This window comes from Rhinoraja longicauda, unplaced genomic scaffold, assembly GCF_053455715.1.
Source record: "Rhinoraja longicauda isolate Sanriku21f unplaced genomic scaffold, sRhiLon1.1 Scf000725, whole genome shotgun sequence".
NCBI lineage: Eukaryota > Metazoa > Chordata > Chondrichthyes > Rajiformes > Arhynchobatidae > Rhinoraja > Rhinoraja longicauda.
Window position 1 is genome coordinate 15,337 of NW_027601941.1, and position 13,151 is coordinate 28,487.

Below are 13,151 nucleotides of genomic sequence, written 5' to 3' on the forward strand. Positions count from 1 at the left end.
CTGCGCATGAGAAGTAGACCGGCAACAACAGGACCATGAGTGAGCTGAGATGGAGGGCATCTAACAACCAATAGATGGGGAAGGCAGACCAAGAACTACGAACAGCCCAATGAGGGAGGCAGAGCATTCTGGCAAAGAGTAAGACAGCCCATGCAAGAGACCCACCTTCACTACCCACTCCAGCTTCGGTTATAATCTCCATTATAGTATTTAGCCCAAATACTGGGACACAAAATTACAGTTAGTGCTCATTCAGCAAAACAAGAGAAAAAAAATCAATCCAACATACGAGCCAGTCTGACCAACAGTATTCCAGCGGTCAGCAAGGAGGACAGTATTGGCTTCCTGATAAAGACTGATCCACCAACGGTGCTGAGATCACACAACGTGCTGCAGCTGCAGATACCAATGCTTATGCATGTGTCTCGACATGCAGTCAAAGAGAAGCAGTGAACTGGTGACCAGCTAACACCTCTGGAAAAACAGGGAGTCTGTGATGCTTTCAAATGTCACTTTACTCAATTGGAATTTCAGCCTGAAACTGTGGTTACTTTGTACATCTCTCCTAATCCAACCCAGAGGCAAGAGGATCAATCTTCCCGTTCGTTCACACACCCTGTTACTGACCAACTGAACAGCCCATTGGAATACTGATCAGGCAGAATTCAATAAACACAAAGCAGATCTGGGCAAGGAGCAGAAAGTACAGAGGCACAAAGACATCCAGTCACCAAACAAACAAAATAATGCCCTCAAATGTGCATCTGTTGTTAAATGACAAGCAGATTAATAACACAGACTTTGAACATTCAGACAAAAGAGCAGACAGGCTGGATGGCGAGCCATCACAGTGCAAAAAGGGCAGCACAAAGAGAGCACGGGGAAGAAAGGGCCATGGCTGCAGGGGCAACATGCATCAACAGGGAGGGCATCACACTGGGCAACTGGCATCAGAGGGTGCACTGCACAGGAGGTAGCACTGTCCAGAAGATACAGTATGGGCACAAGGAACTGGAGATGCTGATTTAACAAAAATAGAGAGTGCTGGTATAACTCACTGAGTCAGGCAGCATCTCTGGAAGGCAAGAATATGTGGCATTTTGGGTGGGATCCTTCTTCACCCCCAACCCAAAATGTCACTTATCCATGTCTTCCAGAGATGCTGAGTTACTCCAGCAGTCTGTATCCAGAGGCATGCAGGGAGTGTTATGCCTTCTTCAGGCTGCCAAAGAATGAGTGAACAGTACCCAAGGAAGAAATGCAAAGTCAGTAAGGAAGGAACATTACTGCAGGAGAAACACGTGTTGGAGTGGCACAGTGCTGGAGGAATGGCAACAAGGGCACGCTGCATTGTTGACAGAGTTATACAAAGTTAAGGAGATGCTGCCAGTAGTGACAGACGGCAGCATCAAAGGACCAGGATTGAGGAAGTTTAGCACTGTTGGGGAGATAGGAGCATATTGATTAATTTAAGTATAGTGGGAATTTAAATTCATGTAATTCAATAAAATTAGAAGATATTGCTAAGATTTATACTAATGAAACTACAGGACTATCACAGAAAAATCACTGGATGAATTTAAGAAAGAGTTAGATAGAGCTCTGGGGGCTAGTGGAATCAAGGGATATGGGGAGAAGTTTGGCACAGGTTACTGATTGTGGATGATCAGCCATGATCACAATGAATGGCGGTGACGGTTCGAAGGGCACAAATGGCCTCCTCCTGCACCTAGTTTCTATGTTTCTATGTAAAAACAATTTGGTTCACCTACGTGCTTCAAGGCAGGTAATTTTTCTGGTTTAGCCTTTGCAAAAACTGTCTTCTCTGGTTTAGCCTTTGCAAAATCTGCTCTTAAAAATCACCTGACACACAAGTTGGTTCAAGTGGTGATTAAGATTAGGGATGGACAATACATTTATTCACACATTGATCAGAGAATCTGAAGATAAAAGTACTGGCCTTGCCAGCAACATCCATATCCCGTGAATGAATGAAAACCTCAGACTGTTAGCACCAAGGAAAAGCTGCATTATCAGATGGAGTCAGATTGGTGAACTGGACAGGCAGTGCCACAAAGTCAGATGAGAGCAATGAGTTCTGCACTGTTGGAGGAATAGTACAGAGGGAGCACCACATTACTATGAAGTTAGTATAAGTACTAGAATGTCAGAGGTTCAGTATCAAGGGAGAGATGCACCAACGAGGGAGCACCATGTTGCTGCAACATCGTTGGAATGGAAGGAACATGCAGGCAGCATTACTGAGGGGGACTTTATTCTGTGGAAAAGGCAATATTGAAGCTGCACTGCTGAAAAGAATGAGAGGAATCTGTAGCTTTGCAAATGGAAAGCAGCTCTGCCCAAGGTGTAGTACCAAGGAATCTGCTTTGAGGTGAGTGGTAACAACTTGCTACTGTGGGTAATATCTGGACTTCTCTACTCCAGGGGGTTGTGGAGGCGAGATCGTGAGGGGAGCGACTAGGCTTGTATACACTGGAATTTAGAAGGATGAGAGGGGATCTTATCGAAACATATAAGATTATTAAGGGGTTGGACATGTTAGAGGCAGGAAACATGTTCCCAATGTTGGGGGAGTCCAGAACCAGGGGCCACAGTTTAAGAATAAGGGGTAGGCCATTTAGAACAGAGATGAGGAAAAACTTTTTTAGTCAGAGAGTTGTGAATCTGTGGAATTCTCTGCCTCAGAGGGCAGTGGAGGCCAATTCTCTGAATACATTCAAGAGAGAGCTAGAAAGAGCTCTTAAGGATAGGGGAGTCAGGGGGTATGGGGAGAAAGCAGGAACGGGGTACTGATTGAGAATGATCAGCCATGATTACATTGAATGGCGGTGCTGGCTCGAAGGGCCGAATGGCCTACTCCTGCACCTATTGTCTATTGTCTATTGTGAGGGGAATTAAAAAGTAGATACATTTTTGAAATATCAGGGAATGAGTGCTGTGAGGATCTGTCAAAGGAAGATTGATGATGGTTGGGCAGGACAACCGTGATCATTCTGAACAGTGGGACAGGCTTGAGGAGCCTGGTGAACTTCTCCTGTTCTTACTTTCTAAATTTGGTGTTTTATTGTGGTGTAGAGGCTTACATGGTCCAACAACATCTCGAGTAACGCCCTCTACGGCTATGTTCCTGATAAGGTCGGACACAGTGCAAATCTGAGGAAGAGATTCCAAAATATGATCCAAAAAGTCCTCAATGGTGGCAAAAAGTGGAAGAAACCTGGAGCGGTGCAATGACCACAATGATTAAGGGCATCAACTGCCTAGATCAGAAGGAGCTGAATGCGCGGAGTCCTAAATGTAATACACACAGTCTTCCGATAGATCCAAACCCCAGCAATTATGCTAGATTGACAAGATATAGCTTTGATATCTGGAGGCCCCTGACAAAGAATGCACACCGGTTGTTAGGCACCCACATTCAGGTGGATTAGTTAAAGCTGGATTCGTAGCCGAAGGCTGGATAGATTATACCATCACCATGTACAAATCAGTGACAAAGACTATAAACATTGGGAGCCCCCAGTGGAGAGTATCCCATCACATTCCTAACTCAATAATTTTCAGCAGTTAGGAGTAAGCTGCCAACTGCAGGATTCCTCGCCACTGACCTACTTTTTGTCACCCATTCTGCTTTAGATACATCAACCATGGGGAAAAGATTCTGACTACCATCACTATCTATACCTGCAATAATACAGCACGTCACCCCTCAACCACTTTAGTTGCAGGAAAAACAAAACTTTGCAGCCAAAGCCCCCACTCCAGGTAACTTCCTGGTGACTGTCCTCTGCAATCACATTCTCCTTGTTGTGTGGCAATCAGAACAGCACACATATGGGTGTTTCCGTAAATACAGCACTCAGTAGTGAAATTGAACGTCTCCAAACTTCCAGCTTATTTTCCTGCTTATAATGTAATATTCCCATTGTTTCATATCCTGTATTTTAAATAGTATAGATCATGGTGTATCCCCAAAATAATGAGATGAAGCAAAAATAAATCAATCCGTTTTTACAAAGAAAAATATCAGATGTGTCCCTGTGTTTTCTTGCCTATTTTTGTGACATTTGTCAAGCAGGATTTCGTCAAATGCTTAGGCTAATTTATACCAGAAAGATTACATTAATTTTGCAATGAAATAACTCTATATAAGCCAAATTACGATTCTGCTTATGATTTATCACCCGATGAGATGGTTTTCTGATGCCCCACGTTTGTGCAGCAAGTGAGTAACAGTGTCCATTTTGTCACGTGTGAAATGTGTGAGTTAAAAGCAGAGTAATCGTTTTTATATTTATTGTTTCTTTTTTATTGTTTATATTTTTTGTTAAAGCTTTCCATTGAAATACTTAATAATGAATAGAACTTAAAATCATGAAATATAAATCTAGTTTGCTCACCTATTTTATCGATGTCTCATTCTGTAGTCCCTCCCGTTGTCTGACCTCATCAATGCTATTACTGGGATTTTTTGCACTCATCACGATTTTAAAAAAAATTCAAACAACGCGATTGTAATGACCCTGACCTGAACTACGGGCCACATAGTGGGTTACGTGCCGACATTTTGTAAGGGAGCTTGGAAATCAAGAGACAGTCTCGGTTTTTTTCCTTTAAATTTTGAAAGTAATAAATTTTGGTCAAGTTTTGACCACAAATTAGCTCAAAAGGATCATAGGTAGGCCCATTTTTAATGCTGTGGTATTTCATTATGATTTAATAACTTTCAAATTTGGCCACCCATGTCACAGGTTGGTACTCTTATTTACAGAAACACCCATATGTTGTTCTATAATGTAAAATTCCAGTTTTTATATTCTATGCCCTGACCTATGAAGGCAAACATGTCTTGTATCTTTTTCACTATCCTATTAATCAATGTTTTCATTTTCAGAGCCAGAGTGTCATAGAGCATGGAAATAGGCCCTTTGTTTCCTATTAAATCTTTCCCCTCTCACCTTTAACCTATGTCCTCTACTCTGACTCCTCTACTCTGGGTAAAAGACACTTTGCAATCAGCTTTATCTATTCCCCACATGATCTTCTACACATGTCTGCAAGATCACCCCTCGGCCTCCAGCATTCCAAGGAATAAAGTCCCAGCCTGCCCAACCTCTTCCTATACCTCAACCCCTCAGGTCCTGGCAACATCCTTGTAAATCTTCTCTGCACTCATTCCAGCTTAACAAGAAGAACATCCAGTTCTTGTATCCAAAGGTCTCTTGCTTCATCAGCATTCCTTAGCATCTTGTCCAGATGCTGCCTAAATGTTGTGAAAGTCTCTACCTCCACCACCCACTTGGGCAGTACATTCCAGATTACAAACATCCTCTGTGGTTAAATATTCTTCCTCGGATCCCTTCATTTCCCTCTAGGTTTTCTCTATCCTCTAAGTTTTCCCACTTCTACTATGGGGAAGTTTCCTACTATCTACCCTATCTATTCCCCCCATAATTTTGTACACCTCGATCAAATGTCCTCATAACTCCATGGAAAATACATGCCCATCCAATTACAGCTCCTAAGTAAAACATCTCATTGCAAGCGACATCCTGGCGAATCATCTTTGCATCATAAGAGCAGGAGAGCATAAGACATAGGAACAGAATTAGACCATTCATCCCATCAAGTCTAGTCCACATGGCTTATTTATTTTTCCACCTTCAAACCCATTCTCCTACCTTACCAGTTTTATAAAGAGGCAACATGACTTCCCAATTTTCACATTGAATGCCCCAGCTGATAAAAATAAGTATGCTGTATGCCTTCCCTACCACCCCATCTACCCGTGTTGCCACTTTCAAAGGGCTATGGACTTGCACCCCAAGAGCGGCTCACTACATCAACACTCCAAACGGTCCTAACATTAACTATACACTTTACTCTAGCATTTGAACTCCCAAAACACACCTCACATTTGGCTGGATTAAACTCTATCTGCCATTTCTCTACCCAAATTTTGAAATGATCTATATCCTGCTATATCCTTTGACAACCTTTCACACTATCTACAACCTCGCCAATTTCTTGTTGTCTGCAAATTTCCTAATCAGACCACTCATTTATATTGTTTAAATAATTTACATATGTACGATAAACAATGAAGGCCCCAGCACTGATCTTTGTGGAACCACACTGGTCACAGACATTCAGTTAGAAAAACACCCCTCCATCACTACTCGGTCTTCTTTTGACAGTATCCAACTTAACAACTCCAAATTCCACGTGACAAAATCATCTGGACCAGCCAACTATCAGTATGTGTCATTGCCTTAGTAAATCCAAAGTCGACAACGTCCACTGCACTATTCTCATCAATCACCTTCCTCAATTCTTCAGGAAACTCAATCAAATTTTTGAGACAGGATTTCCCCCCACACAAAGCTATGGTAACGATCCCAACTAAATTCATGCTTTTCCAAATTTGAGTAAATCCTGTCCCCAAGAATCCTAAATAATTCTGCCCCATTTAAGTCAACCTCCATTCAGTGTGGTGACATTTCAGCTGTGGCATAATCAATATTTTATAAAGTTGCACCAAAACTTCCCTGCTCCGACATTCCATTCCCTGACTATTGTAGGCTGGTATCCTGTATGTCTGCATTAACATCCTATCTACCTCTGTTGTTTTCGCCCTCTCTGCCACCAGCCAGAACAAGGTTAGGGTTCCACTTGTCCTCGTCTTCCACCCAACCACCATCTACATCAAACAGATCCTGCATAATTTCTGCCATTGCCCACTGCTTTCAGCACTCCAAACCTTCCATTTTATCCCTTCCCACCATTACAGGACCCAAACAGTGCCTCCATATGAGCCAGAGATTCACTTGCACACCTTCCAATTTAGAATAATGGATTCAGAACTGCAATGCAGAAGACTAACCTCTTCTGTTCCAGCTCCTAACCTGCTCCCACAAAGTGTCTTCTAACTGGGCACATTACAACCCTCAGTATTAACACTGTGTTAGTAATTTCAGATTTCAGAGACTGGTGGGTGGCTGGAACGCAAGGGATGTTGGTGGAAACAGATATGATAGTGACATTTAAGAGGCTTTTAAATGGGAACAAAAATATGCAGAGAATGGAGGGGTACAGATCATGTGCAGGCATAATTACTTTAATTTGGCATCATGTTTGGCACAGACATGAAAACTGTTGGTGGCTCAGGGTCAGGGCTAAGGACATGTTCCTGTGCTACACTGTTTTATGTTCTATGTTCAAGTAATGTCAACAAGGGAGGTGATCAAAATTGATCACAGAGAACAGAGGGTAATATACTAGTGTTGTCTGAGAGTTGGGGAACAGTAGGAATAAATTGTTTTTTCTCGGGTTAGAAGCTGTGACTAGTAGTATTGTACCAATAAGAGCTTGATCCACAATTATTCACAATTCATGTCTAAATTTGACTGTGAGCACCGAGCTTACTGATCACAGAAAACCGTGGGATAGTGGGAAGTGATGAGGATGGAGAGAGGCTTCAAGGGGATATAAAATGAGTGTGTGGTCACCAATCTTAGAGGCACACATCCATTCTCTGATCTGCTTTCCCCTCTCACCTTAAATCTATGCCCTCTGGTTCTTGATTCTCCTACATTGGGTAAAAGGTTCTGTACATTTACCCTACTATTCCCCTCATGATCGTATACACCTTTATGAGATTACCCCTCATCCTCCTGCGCTCCAAGGAATAAAGTTCTAGCTTAGTCAACCTCTCACTACAGCTCTGGCTCTCAAGCCCAGGCAACATCCTCATAAATCTTCTCTGCACCTTTTCCAACATCTTTCCCATGACCAAAACTGAACACAATACTCCAAATGTGGCCCAACCAAAGTCTTGTACAACTGTCACATAACATCCCAACTTCTATACTCAATACCCTGACTGATGGAAGGAATAATGCGCCAAAACCTTAACAACCCAGTAAAGTTACTTTCACGGAACGGTGTACCTGCACTCCTAGATCCGTCTGCTCTACGACACTCCCCAGAGTGTTGAAGGTTCAACTGTGAAGGTTCACTGTGAAGGTTCTGCCCTGATTTGACTTCCCATTATGCAACACATCCCACTAATCTTCATTAAACTCCATTACACATTCCTCAGCCCACCTGTCCAACTAATCAAGATTCAGCTGCAATTTTTGATAACCATTTTCGCTATCTACGATGCCACCCACTTGTGTCACCTGCAAACTTTCTAATCATATCATCTACATTTTCATCCAAATCATTGATATAAACCAAACAGAAAAAGGCCCAGCACCGATCCCTGACACACACCAAAAGTCACAGGCCTCCAGTTTGAAAAACAACCTTCTGGCATCACCCTCACCTCCATTCCACGAAGTCAATTCTCTATCCAGTCGGCGAGCTCTCTCTGGATCTCATGCAATCTAACCTTCCTGAGCAGCCTACCATGCAAATCCTTATCAAATGCTTTGCTGAAGTCCATATAGACAATGCCTGTGGCTTTGCACGCAGAAACCTGTTTCGTTACTTCTTCAAAAAACTCAACTAGATTCATGAGGGGGGTGAGAAGAGGTAAGATGGGGTGGTCTGGACATCGGGGAAGGGAGGGGATGAGCAGAATGAAGGAAATGGAAAAGGCAGCTCTACCCGAGAGCATGGATGCTACAGATCATGCACGCAATGGGCTCCATTCACACAGTAACCCCATCCCCACAAGCCAGATCTAGGGATAGAGTCACTTATTAACACCAGGAACTCAGCGCTTTTCCATTTTTTGTCTCGGTCTGTTCAAATGTCAGAATAAATATAATACGGTCTTCCTTTGTCCCGCCCCCCTGACATCAGTCTGAAGAAGGGTCTCGACCCGAAACGTCACCCATTCCTTCTCTCCTGAGATGCTGCCTGACCTGCTGAGTTACTCCAGCATTTTGTGAATAAATACCTTCGATTTGTACCAGCATCTGCAGTTATTTTCTTATAATACTGTCTTGTCATCCGGAGAAATGGCTGAGCAGAATTGACCTTCATTCTGTAGAATTGAGGAAATGTCCTCACTATTCTTCAAAGGCTTTGCAGGTTAGGTGCTTGGAATCAATTTTAGCTTTGATAATCTACATCAAGGATTAGCTATTTAAGATGAAAATGAAAAGATGAAAAGATGATCAGCTATTTATGATGATGAGGTGGAAATCTATTGAATTCTCTAGATCAGAGAGCTGTTAGTGATTAGTCAATGGATATGTTCAAGGCTGACTGAAATGAATTTTTAGGCATTTAAAAAAGTCAAACAATGGAAAGTTGGAGTTGGTGTAAATCCATTCACGCATTATTTTATTGAATGATGGTGCAAGCTTAAAGCGCTGGATTTTTTAGATATCAACAAATATACCAAACTGGCATTTCAATCAAACTACCAATCATATCACATCAGTACTCAAATATGTGTCTACTAAATCAGTTATTATTTACCCAAAGTACCACCCGCCATCGTGACGTGGATAGAAGTCTGTTAAAATCAGAACCCAATCATCCTTGGCTGAGAGTGCCGATTATAACCATGCCCAAGTCATGTCCAGTGCCTCAGCCAGCTGAGCTGGTCATTTAATTTGGTGACTCCTCCTCTTCGACAGAGTTTATGCACAAAACGAGTGAGCCCAGCAAGCAGCAAGACAACAAGCCAAGAGGTTAGCTGCGCTGAGACATGCTTACTGATGAAGGCAGGCAAGAACACAGACACGGGCAAAAGGACATGCAGGAAGGAGATGTAAAGAAAGGGGACACTCAAGTTCAAGCCACCTGTCAAAGGAACAAGTGGTTTCAAATTGTTTGTGCTGCTTTGGTTTGTGATGCACAGATGATTCTCTAAACCTCAGAGAGGACGCTGAACAAAATAGCATTTACCTCGTGCCTTCAGGGAGGACAGTGTTCCACAATGTACGCCTCCCGGCCACACTACCAAAAATGTAACACCAAGCAAGACAGGGCCGATGATGGAAAGTTTGGTTAAGTGGCTGGCTTTAAAACGCATCTTTGAGTATAGAGACAGAGGGGGAGGGAGGAGGGAGAGGTTTAATGAGGGAATGCTAGCTGAAGGCATAAAGTGAGGGAGGACAGTGATGTGCAAAGGCCAGATATGGAAAAGTACTGATATCTTGGAGGTATATTAGGCATGGGGAGACTAGCTCACTGACGAATTAAAAAAAGAATGACAGAACGTAAAACCTGGGCTTTCTTGAATCTGAGATAACAGCAGCCTGCACTCGAAATTGCTTCAAAACTCCATTCACACCACAAGTCCAATAGGATGGAGAGATCTGTACCTTTGAGGCTGGGGAACGGTGTGCTCTTGTCTCGCCCTGCTTTGTTTGGTAATGCCAGGTTAGAGAGGCTGAAGCTGCTGCCACGACTCTTGTAGATGTTACCTATACATCAAGGACATCAATTGAATAAACATATTCCATGCCACCAGCTCAGCTCGGCAATACACAAAAAATCCATCTGCTTTCATTAGGCACACACACCATTAAATACATCAGCAAACAAAATTCAAACAGACTAAATAAACCATGGCCTAAGCAAGAAACATGTGGCCATCCAATTAACTCAAGCACTGGGAATATGGCACCAGCACAAAACTTGCAATCATCCTTTGTTCAGGTCCTTGTGCAACACTCACAAAAGGGTTCCAAGTCCAAGAGCAGTACTTATCATATTGCCACGGGTCTGGTGTAGTACTCATGACAGAGCCCTCCCAAGGCACTTGCGATTCTAGGTCAGAGTTTACCACTCAAGATACTGTCAAGTTTCCTCATCCCAGGGCAGCACTCACGACACTGACTGCACTTGCGACAACTTCCATTCCCAGTTCCTTGCCAGGTTCTGACTGTCTACCTATGCCTCCCATAATTTTATATACTTCTGTTAAGTCTCCCCTCAATCTGTGATGTTCTATGAAAAATAATCAAGGTCTACCCAACCTCTCCCTGTAACTGAAACCCTCTTATTCAGGCAACATTCTGGTGAACCTCCTCTGTGACCTCTCCAAAACCTCCACATCTTTCCTGTAAAGGGGAAACCACAATCGCATGCAATACTCTAAATGCGACCTAACCAAAGTCCTACAGAGCTGCATCATGACTTCCTGACCCTTGTATTCAATGCCCCCAGCAATGAATACAAACATATCATACTTCTTCTTTACCACTTTATCTACTTGTGCAGCCACCTTTAATGAGCTATGAATTAGACTCGAAGATGCCTCTGCACATCAATGCTATTAAGGGTCTTGCCATTAACTCGATACTCTCTCCTTACACTTAACCTTCCAAAGTGCAACACCTCACACTTGCATGGATTAAAATCGATCTGCCATTTCTCCGCCCATTTCTGCAGCTGACCTTTATCCCGCTGTATCTTCTGAGAGCATTCCTCTGTCTGCAACTCCTCCAATTTTGGCGTCATCAGCAAACTTACTCGCCAACCCATCCACATTTACATCAAGGTCATTTATGTATGTTGCACAGAGATTCCTAGCACAGATCCCAGCGGAATTCCACTCGCCACAGACCTCCAGCCAGAATATCTACCTTCCACCAAAACCCTGTCTTCTATGAATAAGCCAGTTCTGTGTCATTGTCAATCCCATACATTGTCATCAGCTTACCGTAAGGCACCTTATCAAAAACCTTACTAAAATCCATGTATACAACATCCACTACCCTCCCTTCATCAATCTCACTTGTCACCTCAAAAAATCTAATCGTTAGTAAGATATGACCTGCCGTGTACAAAGCCATGCTGGCTATTCCTGATTCACCCATTCTCTTCCAAATGGAAGTAAATCTTATCTTGAAGAATTCTTTCCATTTTCTCCACCACTGATGTGAAGCTCACCAGCCAAGAGTTTCCTGGATTCTCTCTACTTCCTTTATTTAACAAAGGAACAACATTGGACACATCTCCAGTCCTCTGGGACCTTGCACGTGGCTAGAGAAGAATCACAGATCCCCGTTGCAGTGGCCTTCTCTCTTGCCTCCTTCAATAACCTGGGATAGATCCCATCAAGTCCTGGGGACCTATCTACCCTAATGTTCTTCAAGAGCCTCAGAACCATCTCCTTCGATCTCAAACTGCCCTAGCATGTTTGTATTCACTGCACTGATCTTGCTGTTCTCCAAGTCCTTCTCAGTGAATAAAGATGCAATGTACTCGATTAGTACCTCACCTATATCTGCCGACTCCCACTTTTATCTTTTCCAGGTCACCCTCTTATATTTAATGTACATATAAGAAGTCTTGTGATTTTCCTTAATCCAAATCGCCAATGACATTTCATGGCCCCTTTTGGCCTTTCTAATTGTCTGCTTGGTTCATTCCTATTCACTTTCTATTCCTCGTCTGATGCCACCTTTTTACACAGGAAATATGCTTCCTTTTCTTCCTGACCAAGTTTACAACCTTTTTAGTCATCCACAGTTCCTTTACTTTGCCATCTTCATCCCACCTCTTTACTGGAATGCGCTGATCCTGCACTTCAATCAGCTGGCCAACGACTCCTACGTTGTCTGTGCACTTACCTAATAACATCTGTTCCCAATCTACCCTCCCTCGCCCCTGCCTAATGACATTGTAATCTGCCTCGCCCCAATGAAGTGCCTTCCCTCAACATCCCTATTCAAAACAATCTTAAAACGTATGGAATTGTGCTCCACTATCTAATCAGCCCTTTCATTTGCTGACCTGCTGCTATGGTTCCCAGAGTGTATTCAGCACTGATTTTGATGCATCTTTGGGGATTGGGAAGATAGAGACCTATGGGGAACAGCCAGAATGGTTTATTAAATAGCCCACACCGACCCTATTTCTAATAATTTTACATTCTTTTATCTCAACTTCAGATGCCACCGTACAGTAATGGTGTTATCCTCAACCAGACACGTTCAGTTCAAGTACACCATTAAACACAAATTATTTAACAGAACATTAAATACAATGCAACTCTAATAATCTACTATTTGATTGTTCGGAAATACTTATGTTCCAGGCTCAGGCGCACCAGCACATTGGTTGTTGTGCTTCCTTTAAATTTACCAGGGTCCCATTTCCTGCATACATTTGCACCACGAGGGACTTATTTTCAACACTCCCTTTAACACTCCCTGTAG

At 42.8% G+C, this 13,151-nt stretch overlaps 1 protein-coding gene across 1 annotated transcript in view; it reads right to left on the reverse strand.

The window, feature by feature from the left end:
- The window catches only part of LOC144591224 (MAP kinase-activating death domain protein-like), a gene marked incomplete at its 3' end in the record, with an annotated part of 51,945 nt that overhangs the window by 11,209 nt on the left and 27,585 nt on the right, over positions 1 to 13,151 (reverse strand). Inside the window, exons 8-9 of the mRNA XM_078395504.1 lie at positions 10,308 to 10,409; positions 166 to 222 (exon numbers count right to left, since the gene is read on the reverse strand). Of these exons, the coding sequence (XP_078251630.1) occupies positions 166 to 222; positions 10,308 to 10,409 (159 nt within the window). The remainder of the gene's footprint in view (positions 1 to 165; positions 223 to 10,307; positions 10,410 to 13,151) is intronic.